Source organism: Maniola jurtina, chromosome 6, assembly GCF_905333055.1.
Source record: "Maniola jurtina chromosome 6, ilManJurt1.1, whole genome shotgun sequence".
NCBI lineage: Eukaryota > Metazoa > Arthropoda > Insecta > Lepidoptera > Nymphalidae > Maniola > Maniola jurtina.
In genome coordinates, this window is record NC_060034.1 from 372,694 (window position 1) to 399,181 (window position 26,488).

Sequence of the window (26,488 nt, forward strand, 5' to 3'; positions counted from 1 at the left end):
CTGTGTTCCAACTTGAACAAAGCGTTCCATGCTAAAAGTGGCATGTCAGAAACATCGGGAAGCCCTCGAGGCATGTGGTAGATGGAAATTACATTTTTCATTACATGTTTTATCCTATACCTATTGCAAATAAGGGCGCGGCGTCGTCGCGGGAATTCCCTTAACTTCAACTTTGTCACAGCTCTCTTATAACGAAACTTTAATACAGTCAAAGTTTCCCAGTTTTTCCACGCTGAGGGGTAAACTTTCATGATATTATTTTAGTTTAAAATAGGCAATGGATTTAATTTTCCTTTTAATATAATTTGCTTTACTTTCTTCTCCTCTTAAGTTTTTAAAATAGGTAGGTAAGTACCTAATTTATTAACATTCTGTTCTGAGAATAAGTATTTGCCAAAAAATAAACCAACCACAATAATTTGTTTAAAATAATTAATTGCTCATGTGAAAATCCTACACCAAAAATTAATCCTTCTACCTACGAAGACATTATATTAAAAATTAAAATATCTTCGTAGGTGGTAAATTATTTGGGTATCTACTATTGAGTCTTTTCGCAATTTGCGAAGCGTGGCGAACTGTGGTCTAGACTCTTTTCATTCTGAGCAGACACCGGTTCTCAATAGTGGGCTAGTGATAGATTGATCATGATGATGATGAATCACAATGTCTCGCTTGATTCGACTCGTTTGCTCGCTATTAAAATAAAATTGTGATACCTTTGCATGTTTGTGGCATAATATCGTTGAATATTAACACGAGCATTATCAGTAATGAGTTGATCAGGCCGCCCGCCGCCGCCGCCTCGCTCGGCCGGGGGCGCATCAACCGCGGCGTTAATCTACCTGCCTCGTTGGTTCGTCTGATTGTTGCAAACCGTTCACATTATGTCGGTGGTTATTGTGACACGCCACCGCTTATCGGGTAACATATTGACAAGCACGTGTATGGCGGAAGATAGGGTGAATTCGAAATGAAGTTCATTTGTTAAATCGTGTCAAACGCATGTAGGGTACCTATTAATAAATAATTAATCGTGAAAGTACCTACTCTTAGTGGTATGCGGAAGGATCTGGGAGCCTTCCTCATTCTGTTCTCAAAGGTGTGTGAAGTTTTATTTTAATTTACAGATTAGAGACTAGCGCTTGGCTGCATTCAGACCTGCTAGCGAGCGATGATGCAACGTAAGATGGAGCGCGCTTGCCTAGAAGTTGCCTATTCACTCTTAACTTGAAGGTACCCATATTAAAAGTGGAAAAGCCTTCCATTTTCCCTTCTACTTTTAATATTACACATATTAAAAGTGGAAGGGAAAATGGAAGGCTCCAAAAATGTTAATATAGAACTACATTGATAACTCTTGTAATGTAAGTACATAATATATTCGGTAATAATTTTTTTTTTTAGTTTTTAGTGTTTGTGGATATTGAAGACGGGTTTTTTAACATAACTTCATAATAATATTAAAAGATGGCGCTGTCTTCTATTACATTACATTACAATACATAGGTATTATTATATAGTTAAAACTATCTTATGGGAGTCATGGGATACCGCGAGGTCTCAGTTCGGGGCGAACCACTAGTTTTTTTTTTTTTTTTTAATTCACTATAGCTAGGCGCTTGACCACAATCACACCTGATGGAAAGTGATGATGTGGTCTAAGATGGGACGCGTTTACCTAGAAGGTGCCTATTCACTCTTGTTTTAAAGATACCCGGATTGTAATTGGTAGGAAATGTAAACTTGAAAGCTTAGCTTTAAACCGGATTCCAAAATGAAGCTCGCAATTTTGCTTAATGAAGATCAGTAAGTATGTGGTTTGAGCAAACACAAGTGAAGCGAACCCTACAAAGTACAGCAAACAGATTTAGCCACCACAAACACGAATGTAATCCACATGATTACATACCTACCTATGTATCCAGTGCCTGCGTACAGAGCTCGGCGTCTAGAGAATAGCGTTGCATCCAATATTTGTTGCAGCATTCATTTGTAAATTCAGCAAGGATTCGGGCAGAAATTTTCAAAACCTCCCTGGCGCAGTACCTGCTCTTGTTAGTGGGCGGGCCAGGGTTCAGTTAGAGAGAAACAGACTGACTGGCACTAATGAATTTACAGCTAAAACCGCTGGGTCTAGCAATTTGAGCTTTGCACGTTACTGTAGGTTTTCTTTTTAATGTTGCTCTCACTATGAAAGGATTTTCAGATTTTATCCGAGCGAAAGCGGGTCTAGTCATGATAGTATTATTAAGTTACTAGCTGACGCCCGCGACTTCGTCCGCGTGGATTTAGGTTTTACGAAATCCCGTGGGAACTCTTTGGTTTTCCGGGATAAAAAGTAGCCTATGTGCTAATCCAGGATATTATCTATCTCCATTTCGTATTTCAGCCAAATCCGCCCAGTAGTTTTTGCGTGAAGGAGTAACAAACATACACACACACACACACACACACACGCACACACACACACACACACACACACACACACAAACTTTCGCTTTTATAATATTAGTGTGATTCCTAAAGAATGGCATATTGGGCAAGAATCTCGGACAAAAGATGCATTATTTCTTCTTACTGTCTTCTAGCTTTTTCTAACTAAGCAAACACAAGGAAAACTAAAGTAAGTATGAGTAATTATTTATCATCACACTAATATTATAAAGGCGAAAGTTTGTATGTGTGTGTGTGGATTAGCACATAGGCTACTTTTTATCCCGGAAAACCAAAGAGTTCCGACGGGATTTCGAAAAACCTAAATCCACGCCGACGAAGTCGCGGGCGTCAGCTAGTTATACATATACCTTTATTTCACATCACTTGAACACACAATATGTGTCACCGCAGTTTCATACAAAACTTTCACATCTGTCAAGTTTATAAAATGAAAAGCTCAGGCATCAAGCAGTGAAGCCAGTTTTATGAAAAAGACACGTCACACAAACGTCAAAGCTTACAGTACCTAATTACTTTCCTAGGAATAGCAGTAATCATACACTCTGGGAATGATTATATGGGCTGTTACTATACTTCATAAGAGAGGGCAATCGAACTATCAATCGATTGAGCTGGTTAAGTAACGTTGAACCAAATTGTTTCCGACCCAAAAGGATTGGTGACCGACTTTGGAGTTTCTTGTATCTCGAAGAGCTGGACTGGTGGTTGACCGTGTACGTCTTTTGGCCTTTACTTTCTCCGTAAGAAATTCACAAAGCATTTCAAGCCGTCCACATCGTCGATCCCGACGATTTATGGTGAGTATTATTGTCAGTAATCGTCAAAAGAGTTGAAACAGTATCTAATTACTTAATCGAAATAGTATGCGGAAGAATGTGAGAGACCAGCTGCTACACTACTCCATTATTGGAAGGGGTCTGAATTTAAACAATGAGGCCCAATCTAATTTTTCCATGGTTGATTTACTGTAGTTTAGATTAAATTTAGGATTACAGGTATCGTAGTTTAAACTCGGTCAACATTACTCTAAAATCTAAATCATGCTAAAGAGATATGGTAAGTTTTTCTCATTACAAAAGAGAATCTGTTTCCGTTGAGTCAACTGTACCTACTGACCTGGTAACGAATATAAGCTATAATGTCGTCATCGTTGAAATTAGCAGATCACTGGAGATGGCCCATATTTTCACAGATAGCATGGGAAAAATCACGTGAAAAGCCTTTTCATTTGTAACACTTGTAATTACTAAAAGTAGCTTGTAAAACATCACGAAGCAAAATCTTAAAAATGAAAATTATCACATTTAATCCCGCTTTATTGTTTTTTCGCCCGCACACGGTCATCGACCCGAGGCTAAAGAGCGCGTGAGCGATAAAACTCACATTGCTCCATGTTAGAAAAGGGAAAACATGACGTAGTTCAAAGAATATCTAGCAAACAATGGTTAGTTTGGTTTCACGAAAAGCGAATTTTCGCACTTTAGTTAAATTAATGTAGCAAACGATTCTAAGTCTGTGAATTGAAAAATCAGTTTCCACGAATAATCATCGTGAAAAAAACAATAATATCATTAAATGAAAATGATTGAAAATGAGCAATAACGCCCATCGCTACAGATCACGTTAACGGCTCGTAATGTCGTAAAATTCCGTCACGTGGTGTAACACTTTCAGTTTCACACGTGTCGGCAGAAATAATGTATGATTTAGTTGGGATTCGGTAGGTATTTATACCTAATTGAAATTCAGTAAAATTTAAAATTAGCCGTATCTAATTACTGTAGATATCATGCCAATGCCATGCCATGCCATGCCATGAATGGTGCCAAGAATACTGGCTGCACCTGGCGAGCCGGACTGATCCTTTGCGCATAAAATGAGCCAGCTCTTCTGTCACTAGATGAGGCTATTAAATTAACCGCGGGGAAATGTCTCGTAAGGAGTTGGCCCCACGTTCTCCACGGCAAATAGAAAACAATAATTCAATTCAATATGAGAGGCATATTTCCGCCGCTTACCGGTTTCAGCCTTTTCTGTTGCTGCGGCTCCCGGAGTTGATGCTGTCTTCCTGATACAATATTCGTCAACAATGTGTCAACACGTCAAGTCACGTCCCACATCAGGACCCTTTCCCTTTTCTAGGGAACCAGCGTCAATCCATCAGGTCTATCGTCACCACAGATTGTCACTGTCCCGACTAATTCTTGTTTAGCATCACGTGAGATCGCAGTTAAGTAAAAGTTAGAATTTACGAGATTTTCAGTACTTTGGTACTTTCGAACAAAAGGTTCTTTAAACTAGTTCAGCTGAAGTTTACAAAATCTGAAATTACTTTTAACCAGTTAGTATAAAAATAATATAACTCGGAAGATGGTCTATTCAAATTCATTCCATTTCCCAATAACTCCAAAGCTCGAGCTATTTATAAGCAATCTAAATAGCGAAATGAGTGGGAAGTTGGTAGAGAATCAAATAAACAATAAACATCGTTATCCGCGAAGAGAGCTTTTACGCCAAATACATTCTCAAAGAGTTCATTTCATCCCCAATTATTTATCTACTACTTGTTGATGGCCGCGACTTCATCCGCGTGGATTTAAATTTTCAACTATATTATTCATGTTAAAAAAACACGTCAATCCATTGTGTTCCATTGCTAATCTAATTTAATTATTATTATTTTATTTTTATTAGGTGCTTTTAATTCAGATTTAAGTTTATTGTATAAATAAAACTCTTATGTTAATATTTGGTTAATATCAAAAATATATATATTATTTTTTTATCTGCCAAATGCCAATCAACTTGAGTCAGGAAGGTGTGAGAGGCGCTTAGTGGATGTGCTTATTAAAAGCAATGATAATAACATTGCGATGGGTTTCTAGATCCTTCCGCAAACAACTCGATTAATACGAACGAGAATTTGACTTTTGCAGCGATATCAGCTTAATTTACAGTTAACTCATATCGACTTGGGTAACGATATCAGGTTAATTTACAGTTAACTCATATCGACTTGGGTAACGATATCAGGTCAATTAACAGTTAACTCATATCGACTTTGGTAACTATATCAGATTAATTTACAGTTAACTCATATCGACTTGGGTAAACAATCGCAATCGATTGATAGACGTTGTCATAACTAGGCCACACATCCCTCTGTATAACTTGTGATACTACTTACGCGTAATTCTTTAGCTTGGCCCCAGTAGATAAAGGTACTTTATTATTTATTTTTACTTTATTTGATTGTTATTTGTTAAAAAAATATATATAGGTACTTAATTATTGATTTGACGAACGTGTCGATTCGTCGTTAGTATTGTTTTCTATAGATACAGCTATAATGATGGTTGAATTTCAGTCGCAAATGCATGCTGAATAGCCGATCCCACCAAAAACATTTCATGTAAAAAGTTAGCCAAGACTCACAAGTTCATAATGTTTTCACTGTTAAAAAGTTATGAGATCTCTAGTAGAGCCAAGCCCCTAGCTGAGCTTAGATTTGTGCTGGCCATGGGACCTATCCCAAGTCCAAAGTAATATAGCTCTTAAATGTTCTTGACTATATCACATTTATAACAATAAATAACAAATCACTCTACTTACAAGCTCTGATTCTACAAACCCTATATCTTGGTAAAAAAAGTACGGTTTGGCCGTTTAATAACTTTTAACGTTTAATATGTTATGTCATGTAATAGTTTTACAAACATTAAACGGCCAAGCCGTACTTTTTTTACCAAGATATAGGGTTTGTAGAATCAGAGCTTGTAAGTAGAGTGATTTGTTATTTATCGTTATAAATGTGATATAGTCAAGAACATTTAAGAGCTATATTACTTTGGACTTGGGATAGGTCCCATGGCCAGCACAAATCTAAGCTCAGCTAGGGGCTTGGCTCTACTAGAGATCTCATAACTTTTTAACAGTGAAAACATTATGAACTTGTGAGTCTTGGCTAACTTTTTACATGAAATGTTTTTGGTGGGATTTCATTTCTTTTTGGCAGGTGCCCTAAATTTTTTTTGGATCTATTTCTTGTAGGTACATCATTTTCATGGCCCACTCTCTATCGTTACCTCTTTTTTTAAAAGCTTTTATTCAACTTGCAATGTACTCGTATGTAAGTATATTTGTTCGGGTGGAATCTTGCAACTCAATTTTGAAGCAGATATACCAAATTTCAGTCTTTTAGGACTTCAGGAAACACAGATACTTGGTACGTTTGATAAATCTGCCACGGACATCTTATCATGTAAACTTTAGTATTCGAGCAACAAATTTTACAGATATGCATCTCATATACGAGGGGATGAAGGGGGACCCGATTTCTTAATTTATCTGTTGTTCATAATTCTTGAAATTTGTACTTAATGCCAAATTTCAGTCTTCTAGGACTTCGGGAAGTACCCTAGAATTACAGACTAGAAGTTTTGACTGTCAATAAATCTGAAACTATAAAAGCTAGACAATTGATACTCAATGCGTTTAATCAATTTGCCAAGGACATCTTATCCTGAAAATATCAGCATTCTAGCGACAGAATTTACAGATTTGCTTTTCTCATAAGAGGCGTAGAGGGGGGAAAATTCCAATTTCTCAATTTTTCTGTAGTTTGTAGGCAATTTCTAGTCTACACACCAAATTTCAGCCTTCTAGGACTTCGGGAATTACCCTAGAATTACAGACTAGAAGTTTTGACTGTCAATAAATCTGAAACTATAAAAGCTAGACGATTGATACTCAATGCGTTTAATCAATCTGCCAAAGACATCTTCTCCTGAAAATATCAGCATTCTAGCGACAGAATTTACAGATTTGCTTTACTCATAAGAGGCGTAGAGGGGGGGCATTGCCAATTTCTTAATTTTCCTGTAGTTTGTATGCAATTTCTAGTCTACACACCAAATTTCAGCCTTCTAGGACTTCGGGAAGTACCCTAGAATTACAGACTAGAAGTTTTGACTGTCAATAAATCTGAAACTATAAAAGCTAGACAATTGATACTCAATGCGTTTAATCAATTTGCCAAGGACATCTTATCCTGAAAATATCAGCATTCTACCGACAGAATTTACAGATTTGCTTTTCTCATAAGAGTCGTAGAGGGGGGGCATTGCCAATTTCTTAATTTTCCTGTAGTTTGTATGCAATTTCTAGTCTACATACCAAATTTCAGCCTTCTAGGACTTCGGGAAGTACCCTAGAATTACAGACTAGAAGTTTTGACTGTCAATAAATCTGAAACTATAAAAGCTAGACAATTGATACTCAATGAGTTTAATCAATTTGCCAAGGACATCTTATCCTGAAAATATCAGAATTCTAGCGACAGAATTTACAGATTTGCTTTACTCATAAGAGGCGTAGAGGGGGGGCATTGCCAATTTCTTAATTTTCCTGTAGTTTGTATGCAATTTCTAGTCTACATACCAAATTTCAGCCTTCTAGGACTTCGGGAAGTACCCTAGAATTACAGACTAGAAGTTTTGACTGTCAATAAATCTGAAACTATAAAAGCTAGACAATTGATACTCAATGAGTTTAATCAATTTGCCAAGGACATCTTATCCTGAAAATATCAGAATTCTAGCGACAGAATTTACAGATTTGCTTTACTCATAAGAGGCGTAGAGGGGGGGCATTGCCAATTTCTTAATTTTCCTGTAGTTTGTATGCAATTTCTAGTCTACATACCAAATTTCAGCCTTCTAGGACTTCTGGAAGTACCCTAGAATTACAGACTATGAATTGTGATGATCATCAGTGAGGGACGAAAACGGCGTATTTTAGGTATCAATAAATTTGTAACCATAAAAGCTAGATATTTGATACTTAGTATATTTGGTAAATTTGCTGAGGACACCTTATACTGAAAAATTCAGCTTTCTAGCGTCATCCAGACCGAAGTTATGACGGGTCGAAAATACGGCGAAACACTTCGAGAAAAAGGTACTACGTAGCGCCCCGGCCGCCGTTTGGCTCGTCTTGGCGGGGGCACTGCCGTGCCCCCTGATTATATTTAAAAGGATGATGCTGACGTCACCGTTGCGTGTAGACGTCCTCCGAGCCGAAATAATCGATACCTGACGACGATGAGCGATTCAGAGCGGTTATCAATCGGTACAAATCATTGTCTTCTTGTACTACAATGAATGGAGGAAATATTACTATCTAATCAATAAATTAAAAATATTTCTTGCTGGCTAATGCCAACGCCTAATTTTCCTAATATAATTGATTTAACATATTGACGTTATGTAATGTTGTGTACAAAGAGTTAAGAGTGAACTGATAATATCATTTAATAATAATAATAATTATAACCTTGGCATTACCCATACATCATGAGTAATGTGACTTACATTGAACAAGCAGGTTTACAGGACAGTCATTACCTAAGTTATATAAAAATCCCAAGATCGATTTTGTGAGATGATAAGTATCTAGCTTATATTAAAGATCCGTATACGGGATGAAAGCTATCTCTTTACCAAATGAATGATACCAGCAACTTCGTCCCCGTGGATTAAGGTTTTTTGAAAATTGCGTGGGAACTCTTTGATATTCCGAGACAAAAAGCTACTACGAGTATCTCTGCGCCTTTTGTCAAAATCGGTTAAATGGATAGACCGTGAAAAGCTGTCAGGATCATGATTGAGTATAATATTATAAATGCGCAAGTGTGTCGGTCTGTCTGTTAGCTTTTCATGGCCAATCTGTTTAACCGTTTTTGACGTTTGCTAGAGATTTAGCTTAGGTACATTAGGTTCCCACGGGATTTTTATAATCTGAAATGTACGCGGACGAACGAAGTCGCGGGCATCTTCTAATTACCTTTATTATGAGTATAATAAAAAGTTGTTTACTTACCACGATAACCAACTAACCTGTCAAGATTCATAATTGATTATCCACACACCTAGACACTACCTGATTAATGCAGGGCAAACGCGAGGCCAAATGATGACCAACACGCACCAAATCCCAGAATAGAAGCCCACTGATTAAAGCCGCAGCGTTTTCGACAGTTATTTACCCTTTCAGCTGATGTTGGGAAGCTCGGGGTAGCTGTCTCTGGGCGGAAATAGCCGCCACACCCGGATCCGGCCACCCCCCTAAACTATCCCATCATTTGTCCGTTCCACGTAATGTAATTTATATTCGTTGGCCGAATTAACTACTTTCACGAAGCTCTGCATGCAACAAAAATCGAGACACAAGGCGCGACATAGTTACAACGATTTTTTTGTAGAAGAGGTTGCGACCCTCAGTTATGACACAGTTTTACGATCTAGTAATGATGAACACGATATAATATATAGGTTATTGCCAAAAAACATGGGAATTTTAAAACTGATTTTCTAAAAAAAGAATGCTACGTAGGACCAGACTAAAAACCTTGGTTCTATTGACCTAGCATTATTTTTTAGAAATATTTCGGAATATAATTCAAAAACTACTTCTTCAGTTCCTATGCACTTTTTAGAAATAGGACGGTATAGATTGCATGGATATTTCTGCGCTGCAGTCTACTTCGTTTTCATTTTCCAATATTCTGCAAATCCGCGGGATTTTCTGAGAATCCTTTCTTATCATCGGATAACCTATACCTGCTTACATCGCATGCAAATTAAATAGATATCTTGTGTCAAGTCTTAAGGAAAATATACACACAATACGCTGGTGCGATAACTATATCGGCATTCTATTTTAATGTAGAAGGAAGCTACTTACTTTAACCCGAAGAAACGTAGGCTATTAATTATTATGTAGCGTGGAAGAAGTCGTGGACGCTAGTTTTTTAGGTTTTACCTTGATTTTGAATGAAAAGTCAAGGTCAAACCTAAAAATGTTACCTACCCTAAATTTTTCGTAGCACGTGGTAACAAGTTTCTATAAGTAGTTGCTAAATTTTAATTTTATACCTACTTAGTTTATTTTTAAAATAGCGGCGACAGACCGAATAACCGATAAAGAGACGGACTGGACACAACTATACCGAGTTTCTTGCTGGTTCTTCTCGGTAGGAACAGCATTCCGAACCAGTGGTAGATTATTTTGACGATTCAAAAGCACTTGTAAAAGTTTAATTGAATAAAAATAATTTGAATTTGAATATAAGGCTTCCTTGTAAACTACGGTACCCTAAAAAAGACAATGCTGTCATATTGTCATGGCTATTTCGGTAGTTTAGTGAGCTGTCCATTAGTGGTACTGCCAGCCGCAGCCGTGGCCTTCTGAGCGAAGGTAAAGATGTATAAAACTTGCACCAATTGTGCTCCACCCACAACGGTGCTCCTCAAATGTCAGTAAATACCAAGGCTGGTTGACGGCGCCCAGTGCGGGACCGACATTTTAACACGTGCAAAGGCCAAAATACCTATTAGCTTCTGTTTATTTCTTTTATTTCTAAACCAAACTTGTCGGTTTACTCATTTATTTTAGGTTTATTATGATCATCATCAACCCATTGCCGGCGCACTACTAAGCACAGGTCTCCTCTCAGACGCTGGCAAAATGCGAATTGGCAGAGTTCACACAGCTTTGAGAATGGAGAACTCTCAGGCTTTTTTCAGGTTTCGTCGCGATGTTTTCCGTTAAAGCAAATAAAGGCCCATCCATTTATCCGATTTTAACGAAATCTGGCTGATAGCTTGCATTCCGGAGAAGGACATTAGGCTATTTTCTGTTTCCTGAGTTCCCGCGGGATTTTTAAAACCTACATCCACACCGAATATGCCGCAGGCATCCTCATATCATGATAAACAGATAAATACCTAGTTTTCATCACAGACATACATAGTTATTATATAGGCTAATGTTTTTCTATAGAAATCATTTTTCGAAAGTCTGTTATGTGACGCTTGTAGTTTGGCAATCGCGACAAGTACTCTTATGTCCGGCAGACATCCATCTGCTGAGGCAGAAAACGGGCAAGTTCTGTGACGTGGTAAGTGACCTTATAGTTTCAGCGAGCACTCTCGTGTAACGTGGCATGTTATCATAAAGCACTTCGGGTGATACCTGCTTGTAATTACACGTAATCTGTTCGCCGCGCCCGCCTCGCGTGCTCTTTATGATATTAAACGGACACTAGACGGGTGGAGGTAGGGTTAGCACTTGGCAGGAATTAAAAATAACTTCCGGCTTTCCGGCTTCGGTTTATTTTCGCCGCCTATAATGTACAAACCTTCGAAGTTCTGGATAGAAGCAAGCGTTACTTTGCAGAAGCCCATTATATACAACGAACCTAAAGCTTCATTCGCTATAATCCGTCAAAACAGACAAATCTGTGTAATACCACCGCCCGCCCTCCCATTAATAAAGAAGCAGGAAAAGCAAGTAATGCACTCCACCAACACACGACACCAGTCATCACACAGACCTTCTAAAACACGCCTAACGAATTTCTCATTCCGACACCGGCGCCTGATCAGGAGATGTATAACTAATACTCTATACAATTCACAATTGCAAAGTGCAATCAAAAAAAAATACAAATAGAGTCTTTGTGGAATGGAACTTTAAAGACGTATTTATTCATTCATTTCTTTCACTTAGCTCCTAGTTGGAGCGGAAAGTTATTCTTAAAAAGTTAGGACATGTTACGTTTGGATTTAGGTAGATACAGGCTTAAAATTTTACATCGTAAGATTCAGTTCCGATTGCTCGCTCGCGCATTCTCAAGATAACCGTTTTTTTTATTGAGAGAATTTTCATCTGCTAACCCTAAGTGTTCATGGGTGCTAAAGATTTATATTGCTTGTTATTAGGTTGGTAATGTTTGTCCACAACCTTGGCCAGGTGGGGTTCGAGGTAAACCAATGATTTAAATCTAAACGCAATCCTTTCAACTACCATTTTTAATTAACTAACTCAATTAATTAATTTAAAAAAAATGTTTCAGGTAGGTACAAGTGCTTGGGTAGGATTTTTGATGAAATAATTAGTAGAACCGAAATTCTGAGTGTGACAGAAATCCTAAGGTCAACTTGTTAAAGTGACCCACGACGTACCTACTATAGACGTATGCATGTTGAACTAATATTGACCTTAAAATGTGTTAATTCCGAGAAAACTGGGAGGAGTTCGCGATTTATTAGTGTTATTCCACAAAATTGCGTTAAAACTGAGTCCAAAGTTCATGATTTCACCGATTTATTAGGGTTCCGTATCTCAAAAGGAAAAACGGAACCCTTATAGGATCACTTTGTTGTCTGTCTGTCTGACTGTCTGTCTGTCTGTCCGTCGTGTCTGTCAAGAAACATAGGGTACTTCCCGTTGACCTAGAATAATGAAATTTGGCAGGTAGGTAGGTCTTATAGCACAATACAGAAATAAATCCAAAAAACCGGCCAAGTGCGCGAGTCTGACTAGCACTTAGCCGGTTTTTTTAAATAAAGCATGACATGTGGAACGAGAGGGCGTGGTTGGCAGCACAGGTCTACTTGTAGACCGTACGTAGTACTTTCATTTTCAGTCACTTGGTTTGTAATTAACTATAAAGGGTGTGGCCTGCCGTGCGCGTGATTATGATTACTTTTGGTTCCCAGTAGATAACACTTCAAGTCTGACCTTTGACGATTCCAAAGTATAATAAAATAAAAAGTCGAGTTTGTACACCTAGCGACGAACGAGTTATAATGAAATTTGAATATTATTGAGTTATTTTGGAGTAGGTAACTATAATATTTTCATAATGACAGTGAAAATAACAACCGGTTGGGTTTTGTCGTGGCTTTCTTTTCAGACCAGAGCGCGCTAGGAACCCTCGTAGCTTTAGTTAAAAGTTTTCGTAATTACTTAATATCAACATAAGTAGGTACCTATGTATCATTTATTCAACAAATGAAAGTCACTATTGACAGTCTCGCGCTAACCCGCTACGGGGCAGCGCGGGTGCCGTGCGGGTGTGCGGGGCGTCCTCCGGCCTCATACTCCGATTGCCATCTCGGCCTATCGCGTACATACTATATTTTGAATAATTTGATTTGGATTAAAATTCGGAACCCCCCGAATAAAAGGCTGAAGTCTATCATCGCTTTTAGAACAGTAGGTACAGAATTAAACACCTAAGTATTTATAGATCTGGTTGATATAATTTTATTCTGTCATACACATACCTATATAATACAATGTAATCAAGTTCGATGCCGTACAATATTTCAAAAATCTTTCTATAGATAAAGCGTTTTTCGTAGCGAGGTAATATGTAGAGCTGTACAGTATCTACGTCGTAGGCGTTACGTCTACGAAAGATTTTTTTGTAATTTTTAATTTGATTTATTTTGAAAAGTATTGTTGGCGCTTTTTACGTACTAAGCGCTAAAAAACTTTATTGAAGCGAAGCTTTTTAGGATGGCGGGCTAAAGTTTAAAAGAAAAACAAAAGGGAAATTCAACAATTAGCACATTTCACATCCTTGTAAGTCGTACAAAAGTTTTTTTCCCCGGTGTCCCACAACACCTCACGTTTTAAAATAAATTCTTTAAAAAGCGCCAACAATACTTTTCAAAATAAATCAAATTCAAAATTACAAAAAATCTTTCGTAGACGTAACGCCTACGACGTAGATACTTTACAGTTCTACATAACCTCGTTTATTTTGGTGGCATGTCGACTTACACAAGTACTTCCAGCTCCTAGTGTGAACTTGCAGCCATCGCCAGAAGCCGAGAATAAATCGAACGAACAGTTCGTACATTCTCTCTAACCAGGGCGGCTTTTTTCTTTCATCATCTGAAAATACAAATTAAAGTCTAAGTAAGTGGATGTTAAGGTATCCGTGCGACTTATAAGTTATACCAGTCTCTGTAAACTCAGACTGTCGATAAAATGTGCACCATACTTTCAAAGGCAATGTGGTGCACAATTTTATTGGCAGTTTTAATAACGGTTTCATTTTTATTGAAGAGAGGTTTGCTCTCTACGGCGATCTAATGTTATGCGTCATGATCATGAACCAATAAGTTATGATGCAGTCTACAGATATCTACCTATCTAGTACCTAGCTATCTGATATTCGTCTGGAAAATATGTAGAAGCTACGGCAGTTACCCATAATCCCTTAATATGTTTATTTATTCGCTTGAACGCCATGTCATATGAGTTAATTTATTGATTCAACCAGAAATAGAATTCTACGAGGTGTCTTAGTATAAGATCAATAGGTAGAGCTTTTATTTAGCGTAGAAACCTAAAGATTATATTTTATTTACTAAAGGCTTGGTCACAGACAACGCACGATGGAAACATGGATTTAAAATGTATCGTACTACTGACATAAGTACTTATGCTTTAACGATGCTTTAACGGTGAACGAAAACATCGTAAGGAAACCTGCATGCCTGAAAGTTCTCCATAATGTTCTCGAAGATTTGTAAAGTTAAATCTGCCAATCTGCACTTAGCCAGAGTGTGGCGAATATAGCCTAAACCCGTCTCATTCTAAGACAAGACCTGTCCTTAGTAGTGGGCCGGCTATGGGTTGATATAATATGATGATTCTTACTGTACTTATTAAGCAAGAAATAAAAATCATACACCTTTACACGCGCGTTCAGTGTGACTAGGTACCTACCTGCGTACAAAATTTCAACGCGACGCTCTTTGTTTGTATCAAGCCAGCGAAATAAATCCATGTCTTTGTATCAAGCTAACCTAAAAGCTGTATTAGTACCTACCTAAATGAAATAGACCTACATTGCACACTTCATACGAGTAAACCCAAATTGGGTCAATTACCTAGGAAAATTGGAAATAAAATCCAGCACCTTTTTCCTGCCACCTAAATGTCTTCGTACGTATCCGTAAATTCCTACACCCTTGTATAATTAAGTACATATTTATTACTTATTATTTTTAGGGTTCCGCACCTACCTCAAAAGGAAAAAAGGAACTCTTATAGGATCACTTCGTTGTCTGTCTGTCTGTCTGTGTCCAGTGTCTGTCAAGAAACCTATAGGGGCTATAGGGTAGGTACTTCCCGTTAACCTAGTATCATGAAATTTGGTAAGTCGTACTCCAGCTGCAGGAAAGGGGGAAAATCCGAAAACCGTGAATTCGTGGTCATATGTGGTGAGATAGCAATCAAGGGCTAACTAGGTAATAAAAGATAATCAAATAAAAAAATGTTTATATTATGTAGATATACCCACCGTTGCTGTCGAGGTCTTCATAATCACTCCTTCCACTCACTTGTCTCATGGGAAACATATCCAGACGCTTTTTCACTTCACTGCATACCTAGTAAACTTCACTGGAATGTGGACTGTTCTCAGAATTAAAGCAATTTGAAAATCAATGGGACTGTTCACTGCTCTATACAAGTTACCTATAGATTAACCTCTCTAAGTTATAGGTAAATCACACTAATATTATAAAGGCGAAAGTTTGTATGTGTGTGTGTGTGTGTGTGTATGTTTGTTACTCCTTCACGCAAAAACTACTGGATGGATTTGGCTGAAATTTGGAATGGAGATAGATAATATCCTGGATTAGCACATAGGCTACTTTTTATTCCGGAAAATCAAAGAGTTCCCACAGGATTTCGAAAAACCTAAATCCACGCGGGCGAAGTCGCGGGCATTGGCTAGTACATCATAATATTAGCATACCTAATCAGCTTATCAGTTAGGGATAAGTGATACCACAGGTAATACGGTCTACCAAAAATATAGGTAAGTAGCTAAAGGCCTATTTTGGACCAAAGTTCGGCTGCCTGCATATTCATCTTATCGACTTAGGTAATTGTTACAACAAGCGCAATATTTATCCATACTAGTATTATAAATGCGAAAGTGTGTCTGTCTGTCTGCTACCTTTTCACGGCCCAACAGTTTAACCGATTCCGACGTTTGGTTCAGGGTTAGCTTATATCCCGGAGACGGACATAGGCTACTTTTTATCTCGGAAAATCAAACAGTTTCCACAGGATCTTTAAAAACCTTCATCCACGCAGACGAAGTTGCGGGCATCCTCAATACAATGCAATATAAGTACGAAATAAATCCCTGGATTCCCTGGTATTCGTTATAGATAATATTTTACATACTTTATTAAATTGTAGCCATTGATTTTGAAAGAGCCACCCCTGTTTATTCTAGGATTGTAGCTGATGCCCGCGACTTCCTTCGCGCGAATTTAGGTTCTTAAAAATCCCGTGGGAACGCTTTATTTTCCGAGATTATCCATAGACATAACTGCACGCATTACGTCTGCGCGAACGTTCACGCCACGCAAGCGGTATGGCATGTCTCATACAGTTCCATACATTACAACGCAATGGTACGCGCTACGTTTACGCTTCGCGACGCATACGCCGCCTGTGTGGCCGGCGTCTTAAGACAAAGAGACAGCGTTATTACCGCTGGCATAAGTTTGTCTCCTTTTAACTGAAACTTAAGTCTAAGCAAAGTTAAAGTGCGCTCTACAGATTTCAACCCTAACCTTATCCATGCACAAAATCACGTCTGTCCGTTGCGGTGTGATTGAAGGACAAACCAATGAAAATACACACTTTCGTATTTATAAGAGACCGTATTTGTAATAGGCATCGATGTATATGGATTAGCCTTTCCCATACAATTCCGTCAGCAAAAATACGCTTGAATCTTACGTCATCGTCATTGACAAAGTCAAGAGACTTTTGCAATTTCTCTTGACTTATTGAGCGCGTTTTTTATCTTCGAAGGGCCCATCCATATACATCGATGGTAACAGGTATAAATGAAGTCCAACTAAGGTCCAAATATTCCACTACCTATAGAATCCGTTGTAATGGTATTAACTTATCTAGGTACAATTTATTTAGAGATAATTAAATAGGTAGGTATGTAATAGCGGAAATTAGTATCACTGTACACTTCACACGTTTAGCACCTCAATTCACTATACATAGAGTTTCAAGTTGTATTTAAATGCATGTCGGTCTGTACGCTACACATCCTATCACGACATCGCGGCTACTGGGGCGGCTAAAATGGAATTGTATATTTATTCCTATTTGTTTGTGAACTGATAAGGGGCCGATTCACGTTCCAATCTTGTGCTGTAGATACTTACATGTAATTCAAATATGTATTGATATGTAATTTGTGCAGAATAGATTGTACGTATCTCAATGCGCTTCAAAGATATTATTCAACTTTGAAGTACCTACCAACCTATAGTACGCGACAGGTTGAAGTGGCAATCGGGGAGGGAACGCCCCACAAAGACCCCGTGCTAAACCAATGCGCGGGGCGTCCTTCCGCCTCATACGCCAATTGTCATCTCAACCTGTCGTGGACTAGAAGTACTCGTATGTATAAGTACATCGTAAAACTGTGGTATAGTAGAGCGGAGTCGGATCTTTTGGTAACTACCAAAACTCCGCTTTATTGATTAGGAAAATGGACATAAAGTAGGTACCACACCCGCGCTAAACCGCTGCGGGCGAGCGCGATTGACGTGCTGTGCGCCCCCCCGTCTCATACCCCGATTGCCATCTCAATCTGTCGCGTACTTATAGGTACCTATTTTATGTCCATTTTCTTGCTGAATAAAGCGGAGTTTTGGTAGTCACCAAAAGATCCGACTTCGCTCTACTCAGTTCATATGCAGACTGCTATGTCTGTACCTACGTACCTCTTTATAGATATCTGTAGTAGTTAAGGTGCATGAGACGGGTCTGGACCCTTTCAAGTAAAGATTTTTATATAAACCTGTGAGGGTGACACTGCCATAGGTGCAATTACAATGCCATAAGCCTACGTTGTCGTATTAGTTTACAAATTGTGAAAAACCAAATTGAATTTGAATTTCGCGGGAAAGAGGTTTGTCCTGGCTCTTGGCCCGGATAAATGATAAGAAATAAAACTACATCTTCACATAACAGAGTATTTATTAAGTAGTCACAGACTAAGCGGTGTTAAAGCCTTTGCACATAGCGACATTTGAGGCGCAGCTTAGCGCGTTAGATCAAAATGAGACAAGTCGAGATATGCTATCAATCGATCTCTAATCTGTTGATAACTTACTTAGGTAATTTGATACTATAGCTATTGACCGCGACTTCACCCGCGTGATATAATAACACTAGGAGATTATGTAGGAACGGTCGGCCTCAGAATTCGACAAACAATTCCGGGAAAACTATTGCATCAAAAACGCACTTATGACCTCTTTCTATTAACACGCCACACAACATAACGCGTGTGCATAACCGTGCCACGGGAATATGATCATTAAGGTGCTAAACGACTTATGGCCTTTGACTGTATCTATCAGTGAAATATTTTTATGAATTGGATCATTAGTTTTGAAGATTACCCCTCCATACAAACTTACTAACTAACCAATTTTACCTCATTATACTCTTAATATTAGTGAGTATGTAATGTATCTATAGAAAAGTCTGAGTCGCACTTGATCGGGTTTTTTGACAAATACTTTAACATTGCTAAGTAATTGATTATTATCGACAGATTACAGACAGATTGATGAATAATTTTGTCGAAACTGTCAAGTCTCAACAGTAAACAGCAAATGTAATGGATAATTAATTATTAATTACAACTAATTAGCTCCGTCACTCACGGCTTTGCGCTAATTAATACTAGTAGGTACGACATTTTAATGTACCTACCATGTAGGTAATGTTTTGTAGTCAGATTAGTTTTACTGTGCCATTTTACTTTGCCCACAAAACATTTATATCGCTGACTGTACCATTACAATGGAATCCATTACTTTGTAGAGTATATACTCGTAAAAGTAAAGGACTAAAAAACATTTTGTTTTCAAAAGTAATTGAAACCTAAATAGGATATCTAGGTACATAAAATAAACGAAGTCTGTAAGTCATAATTTTATCTCTTCCGTACAAAAGTACATAGTGTAAAGACGACATTTTTTTAATTTTTACATCCAGTTAAATACAATATTAAGTATATATTAGATATTTAGGCACTTATACGTAGTTTTAACATTCATTTAATTAAATTGTTACTACTCTATTCTTCAAAGTTATACTTAGTATTAAAAAAACTCTTACCACTACACCCAGTACTTTAAATTAGTAAGTGCCGATTTCACCAACGTCGAGTGAAATCTAACCAAAGAGTAAATTGAGCCTGAAAACATTTTTTGTATTGAAAACCTGCCAAAATTTGAAATTTACGCTCCGATAAGACTTGATTTACGTTGGTGCAATCGGCCCTTAACAAAATATCAGCCGTAAGTTTTTTACTAAAAATTACAGGTTTATTAGTAAACGTGGAATACTAAATTATTTGAATGCTAAACTAATTGTTTTTTTTTTTTAAATGGATTACTAAATATTGTTGAATCGATTCAACAATTTCACGAAATCGGTCAAAACATTTTGCTTGTTGGCGTATATTATGTGTGATTGGTAACTTCAGTTTAATCGACGTTAAAATCGATTACTACATGTAAAAACTATGGTTTTAAAACTTAAACTAGATTGTAAGTCTTGATTATAAAAATAAAGTGTCTTATCTCTAAAAAAAAAAGGAAAATTGACGCAGAGTGTCGAAAAAATGTGGCCCTCATCAGATTTCCTAGGAATTTTTTGGCACCCCGAAGTTTGCCCACCCCAGGTCTAGACTTTAGGTGGACAGACGACATCAAATGACGCAGGAAACCGCTGGATCCAGGAGGCATAAGACCGCGGCGTGTGAAGTCCAGCTTGTATCCAGCAGTAAACGTCTTTATTGGTTAGGGAGGAAATATTTTTATTCGTAGTTTAATTATTTAGTCAGATGGAATTATTTAATATATTTTATCTTAATCAACATCGTATTTAAAAATATATTAAATTCAGCTTTACGGGGGATAAATCTAGCGGAAAACCCTAAATGTGTCGTATGGAAAAGTTAGGCTAGGCACGGATAAAAAGCCAAAGATAATATTCGCTATATGTATTTGTCCCTAGCCTTACCATTTTACTGGTTACATATTATTATAACAGGATTTTCTATTTTAGTTTCTATCCTACATGACAAGTCATTTCTACATGTCAATGCCTAAGTTTTGATTCCACGTTTAGTAATATCACTACTTATTTCTACGGTTAACTAATACTGTTGTTATTTAATAGCGGCGCGGAGTCTTCACTCTCCGATTTCTCACTGTCACTGGTCCCTGAAAAAGAAATATAATTCATAATTTCTGTGCTAAAATGCTTTCACTAAACCACCGTGTTAGAATGAAAAACTAAAATTAGTTACAGAATATACATGCAAATGGATATAAAGCAATACTAAGGCTAACTCAGGCAAGCTGTGTTTGATGAAATACTAAACTAAAAGTCACTCTACAAATCATTGCCCGTTAATTATACGCACGTAGCATTATGTGTACGCTGTATTTTTACACTAATCTATTCGGCAGGACTAAAACTAAACTCATCATAACATTATGAAAATGACACAAATTTTAATCCACATTAGTTTTAGAAATTAAAAATCAAGGACCGTACACATACTGCCACCACGCATAAAACTAAAAAACTAAATATATTCAACAAATCAAACTAATTATGTGATTATTTACACAAAAAATTCAAATCGAGTCAGAAAACAATGATTAAAAAAAAGAATTATCATAAACTATGTAAATATAACAATTTTTTTATTCCAAATTAATTTTGTTAATATTCCCCTTTTTTAATTTGTTAAAATTTAAAATTTCAAAAATGAAATAATGGTAAGTACCTACCTACTAATTCGGTTATACACAATCTCAAAACTAAACTAAATTGATTGTTCTCTGAATATTGCCATCTCCTTCACAATGTTCCTTGCCGAAAAGGATAGCACTTTATGCCCTATTAATTTAGAGATTGTATAAAACGGATTATGTGTCAAATATTAACGTATTCTAAGTACATTAATAAACGCAAATTAGCACTAACCTTAACATCCTCAAAACTTGACGCTTATTTACCTACTGGAACTATTTAAACTGCAAATCTATAACATAGACTGCGCCATCTGTATTATAGCACATTTACATTTTTCACACACTATTTTATGGGGAAATGAAGTAACTTTTTTTGAGTAAGAAAGTATAGCGAGTGATGTATGTAAGACCCAACACATCGACAAAATCTTGTTTATCACTACAGCGGAGTGAAGAATCAGATTATTGAGATGTGACGTATTACGTCACCTCTTAATCAGATTGGTCGAAAACAGTCTCCACTCCGTTTCAGTGGAAACGCACCTTTAAGCTTTAATAACAAAAATATACTATGGTGGGCTTCACATCCATCCCTGCAGGCAAAAAAGCCTTAGTGAGCTACATATCTAATATTTCAGCAAAATAGGCATTCAATGTATTTATTGGTACCTATCTATTTTTTGAAGATAGCCCAGTCCATGTTCGAAAGTTGTATAGCAATATGATATTTAAGTCCCACTTGCACAAAACAACTTATGTCTGTTTACAATATTCAATCTATCTGCAGAGAAGTTACTTAGCAACATTGTTATTAGTCAAATTACAGGTAGGTAGATTGAATAGTGAATTTTCATCTGTTTAATTTTACTTCAGGGTCGTCCTGTTACGAAAAGGACAGCGCGCTGTCCTTTTCGTAACAGGACGGGGTGATACGGTAACTCAGTGATCATCACTAAATGCAAGCCATCAAAACTCATTTGACATGGTTGATGGCTCTACATTGCTGTTTTACTGAGCTATATAAAAATTATATTTCGTAGCAAATCTTCAATGCATTAAAAATAAGTGTCAAATGAGCTTGGTGCCTTTCATTCAGTCACTTATCACTAAGTTAGCAAATCACTTCGCAGATCCAAGTTACAAAGATAGAATTAGTTAGTTTTCGTGCATATGGGCTCTTTCAATATAAATATTTAAGCTAAATAAAACAAGTATTGAAAATGTACATTTGCTTATATTTGACATAAAAAATTACACTCCACAGTATACAGCGCTCGTGTAACATTAGTTATATGTAATCTATATTAACACGTATGTACACCGCCTTTCGCTAAAGGCGCAAATATCACTAATACAAAATTATCATATTGAATACACAGACTACAGGAAATAGATAGAAAACGCATCACCGCGCAACGCCGGTAGTAACAGGTTCGGAGAAACCGATTAACCTACATCTTGCACAGTGCAAATCAAAAGCATACTATCACACTCTTACTAATACTTCGAATAGCTATCACAATCAATACGATAAAATGACAAAAATCGTGATATTTCCTTTTGACACACTCTTCTGGCTAAAATCTATCTATATAACTGTTGAAATTAGTAATAAATAATAATAATTTATTCAATCTACCTTAAAATAGTTAATAAGTTAAGCAACGTCTTTATTTGTCATCTTCATTGATTTTATTATTTGTTTCGGTTAGTTGTGAATTTTACAACAATATTTTTTTGGCCAAGGGGGTGATTTTTTGAGACTCCAAGTTTGAGAATAAGCTTGCCCTGTGTATCAGTCTACAGTTTTACGAACGCGTTTGTTTACATCTAACTTTTTCCTTTAGTCTGTGTCGTTATAGAAAACATCCATAGTCAAAATGTATCCGTAAAATTAACGAATTTGTTTCAAAATAACGTTTACAGTAAAATAATGTAACAAGAGGTAACTATGTAACAATGACTTTTCCACTTCCTTTCACATCGAGAGCTCAACAGATCGCAGAGTCCATTTTACAACATGATTAAATACAGAAAAAGTGTCATTTTAGGGACGTAATTTACAAAATATTTCCGTCAAAAATATTTAACATCTGTATTATAACTTAATCGTAATAATAGGTATTTGCGTTTCCGCAAGAATACTGACACTAAGTAATCACAATTCCCATCTTATTCCGAAAAATCTAAGCTCTGAATATTTAGAAAGATTAATATGTCTAAATTTATTTTGGTTTCTTTGAAGAATACTATTAAAGATATATTGTTTTAACAGTTTTTCTCGTGATAACTTTAGAAAAGTTTAGATCTAACTTGTTAGCAAGTAGTCATAGCAAGAACGCTATTGAGCAAAACTTCTAATAATACAAAACATCTATTTTACTAAGTATCTAAGTAGCATAGGTAATAATTAAATGGGCATTCCAAAGAATTGAAAATTCTATTGTTAGCAATAAAATATTGATTTTTGGTTAAATGTTTGAAATTTTAGGTAATATAATCACATGGCTCAGGGTAGGTATACAGCGCCATGGCGTGCCCACTGCTTAAATTTTTACGAAACATTTCAATGTAAAGAAAATGTAGAGTGGATATACCACATAATCAAATCATATCGCATGTTATATCAAAATTTTCAACTCTTTGAAATACATTAGCTTTTTTGAGTATTTAGCTTTCATGTTTATAACTTGATAGAGGATAGAAGATTCAGATGTTATTTTCAAGCATTCTAGCATTTTACATATTATTTTTATACTATGGTTGTGAGTTTGTGACGAAATTGATAACAGAGGTTATATTTTATCGTCAAACATAATATTGTCTTAATAATATGTAAGTATTCGTTATAACCCTATTTGTCATACATACACAGGGGGCATTTCACGTCAAGCGGACAGCTAAAAAAAAGTGAGGTTGTGGATTTTGTTTATACTCTGGTCAGTTATACTTCTAGTAGACGTGGATATATACACACAATGTTTTTTTCGTATGATGCTTTATTGCTGAGTTATGAGCTTTTAAAAATTTACTAAGAATGAAGTCCGTTATTTTTGGATGCTTATTATTTGTGACAATTCATTTGTAAAAAAAAGTAAAAAGCATTGTTTATTATAGTTAAAAAGTTGAAATTTTTATTTTTTTTATCGAATTCTAAATTTAAATTTTTTAACGTATAGTAAACCGGAAGTGAACATTTCAAATCGATATTTGAGTAACTTGGCCAGAATAAAAATATTTTTTTTTTACCGTGAATTAAAGCTTACATGTACTTATTTTTCACCAAAAAAAATTGTAACGTGGAGTCTAATAGTTTAGGACTTAGAGTGGTTTTATTAATTGAGATTGAAACAGTATTAATTAAAATGGAGTGTTTTATTTTGTAACTAGCTGATGCCCGCGACTTCGTCCGCGTGGATTTAGATTTTTAAAAATCCCGTGGGAACTCTGACTTGCCATGATAAAAAGTAGCCTATGTTACTCTGCGTCCTTTCAAGTATCTTTATGCTAAAAATCAAGTTGATTGGTTGCTTAGTCAGGGCGAACAAATCTTGTGGGAACTTTTGATTTCCCAGGACAAAAGTGGTCTATCCGTAATAGCCCATCCCCGGGATACAACGTGTTTCTCTACCACGTAAAAACATTTAAACGGATGATCCTTTAAAAATCCCGAGGGATCACCAGGATTTAGGAATGCAATTCCTTACAGCATCAGGGTTGAGGAATTGGGTCCTCGAGGTCAAAGCCAAAGTGTTTACCTGTTATAGATACCTTCCATATCAATTTATAACCGACAGTTTCCAAATCCCACCAGCTTTAGTGATGGGGCCCCTGCAGCATCTGGATTGAGGAGTTGAAATCCAAATTTTTTATGGAACAATGTCGCAAAGTTCCTTTATCGATTAAAAAAAATTACGCAAATCGGTTCAGAAATCTCGGAGATATCAATGTACATAGGTAGAAAAACACAACTCCTCCATTGTTGAAAGTCGGTTAAAAAGTAGCCTATGTTACTCCCTGGCCAATCCTCTACTTGTCTGTGAAAATCCCGTCAGAATGGGTTCAGCCGTTCCGAAGATTAGGCCGTTCAGACAGACAAAAATTTTAAAAACGTGTGATTCAGTTATGGTATCGTTTAAATAACCATATGAGCTTAATATGTGGTAGTTATTTCGAAATTACAGACAGACACTCCAATTTTATTTATTAGTATAGATTACATTTTATTTAAAAAATCTTTTATTTTTGTATATTTCATGTTAGAATGAATGAATAAATTATTCATAGCGTAGTATTTTAGCATGTTAGTGCATAAACCCGACTGCTTAGAAAGTGCTCATAGTTATATCTATGTATTCTATATGCTCTAAGTCCTAAACTATTAGACTCCACGTTACAATTTTTTTTGGTGAAAAATAAGTACATGTAAGCTTTAATTCACGGTAAAAAAAAAATATTTTTATTCTGGCCAAGTTACTCAAATATCGATTTGAAATGTTCACTTCCGGTTTACTATACGTTAAAAAATTTAAATTTAGAATTCGATAAAAAAAATAAAAATTTCAACTTTTTAACTATAATAAACAATGCTTTTTAATTTTTTTTACAAATGAATTGTTACAAATAATAAGCATCCAAAAATAACGGACTTCATTCTTAGTAAATTTTTAAAAGCTCATAACTCAGCAATAATGCATCATAGGAAAAAAACATTGTGTGTATATATCCACGTCTACTAGAAGTATAACTGACCAGAGTATAAACAAAATCCACGACCTCACTTTTTTTTGGCTGTCCGCTTGACGTGAAATGCCCCACATAATACATACAAATTATACAGATATACACCAGATATATAGACGAATGAGTATAATATGTCGCAGGTCGGCAGGAACATTGAGGCAACTCAAAAATCATCGATTTTACAGCATGTTTTATATTCTTTTTTATGAATGCTTTATTGCATATTATCTCTAAAATATGAAGATGATTTATTGATTTGAATTTACTTAAAGAAAATTTACTAAGTACTACATATTATAAGTAGGTACTTAAAAGTATTAAAATAGGATAACATAAAGCTCCCTATGCGGTATGAAATACAAAAAAATATAAAAAATAACGCCGAAAAAAATAAATCCAACACCTAAATATCAAATATTTACAATCAAATGTATAATGACGCGGTCTCTCTTTGCGGTATTCACAGTAAAATATCAAGAAATCCTGTTAGTATAGAGAGTACTTTTAATTTTGAACACATAATTTTGAGTTGCGCTGATGTTCTACCTGACCAGCGACGTTGTATAATACATTACACTGCCGTTCTGTTT

The 26,488-nt window shown here is 36.3% G+C and overlaps 2 protein-coding genes across 17 annotated transcripts in view; both read right to left on the reverse strand.

Annotated features, from left to right (window-relative positions):
* Positions 1 to 15,801, reverse strand: part of LOC123865952 (probable phospholipid-transporting ATPase IA) — a 79,857-nt gene extending 64,056 nt beyond the window's left edge. For all 13 annotated transcript variants that reach the window (XR_006796085.1, XR_006796083.1, XR_006796090.1 and 10 more), the window contains exons 1-2: positions 15,626 to 15,801; positions 14,095 to 14,208 (exon numbers count right to left, since the gene is read on the reverse strand). Coding sequence is in view for 9 of the 13 variants with exons in the window: in XM_045907182.1 (XP_045763138.1) it covers positions 14,095 to 14,208; positions 15,626 to 15,683 (172 nt within the window). In the remaining 4 variants the exon portion in view is untranslated. The remainder of the gene's footprint in view (positions 1 to 14,094; positions 14,209 to 15,625) is intronic.
* A 2,532-nt stretch (positions 15,802 to 18,333) lies between these two features.
* Positions 18,334 to 26,488, reverse strand: part of LOC123865961 (cholinephosphotransferase 1) — a 31,865-nt gene continuing 23,710 nt past the window's right edge. For all 4 annotated transcript variants that reach the window (XM_045907212.1, XM_045907213.1, XM_045907214.1 and 1 more), the window contains one exon: positions 18,334 to 20,615. In XM_045907212.1, the coding sequence (XP_045763168.1) occupies positions 20,545 to 20,615 (71 nt within the window). In that variant the 3' untranslated portion in view covers positions 18,334 to 20,544. The remainder of the gene's footprint in view (positions 20,616 to 26,488) is intronic.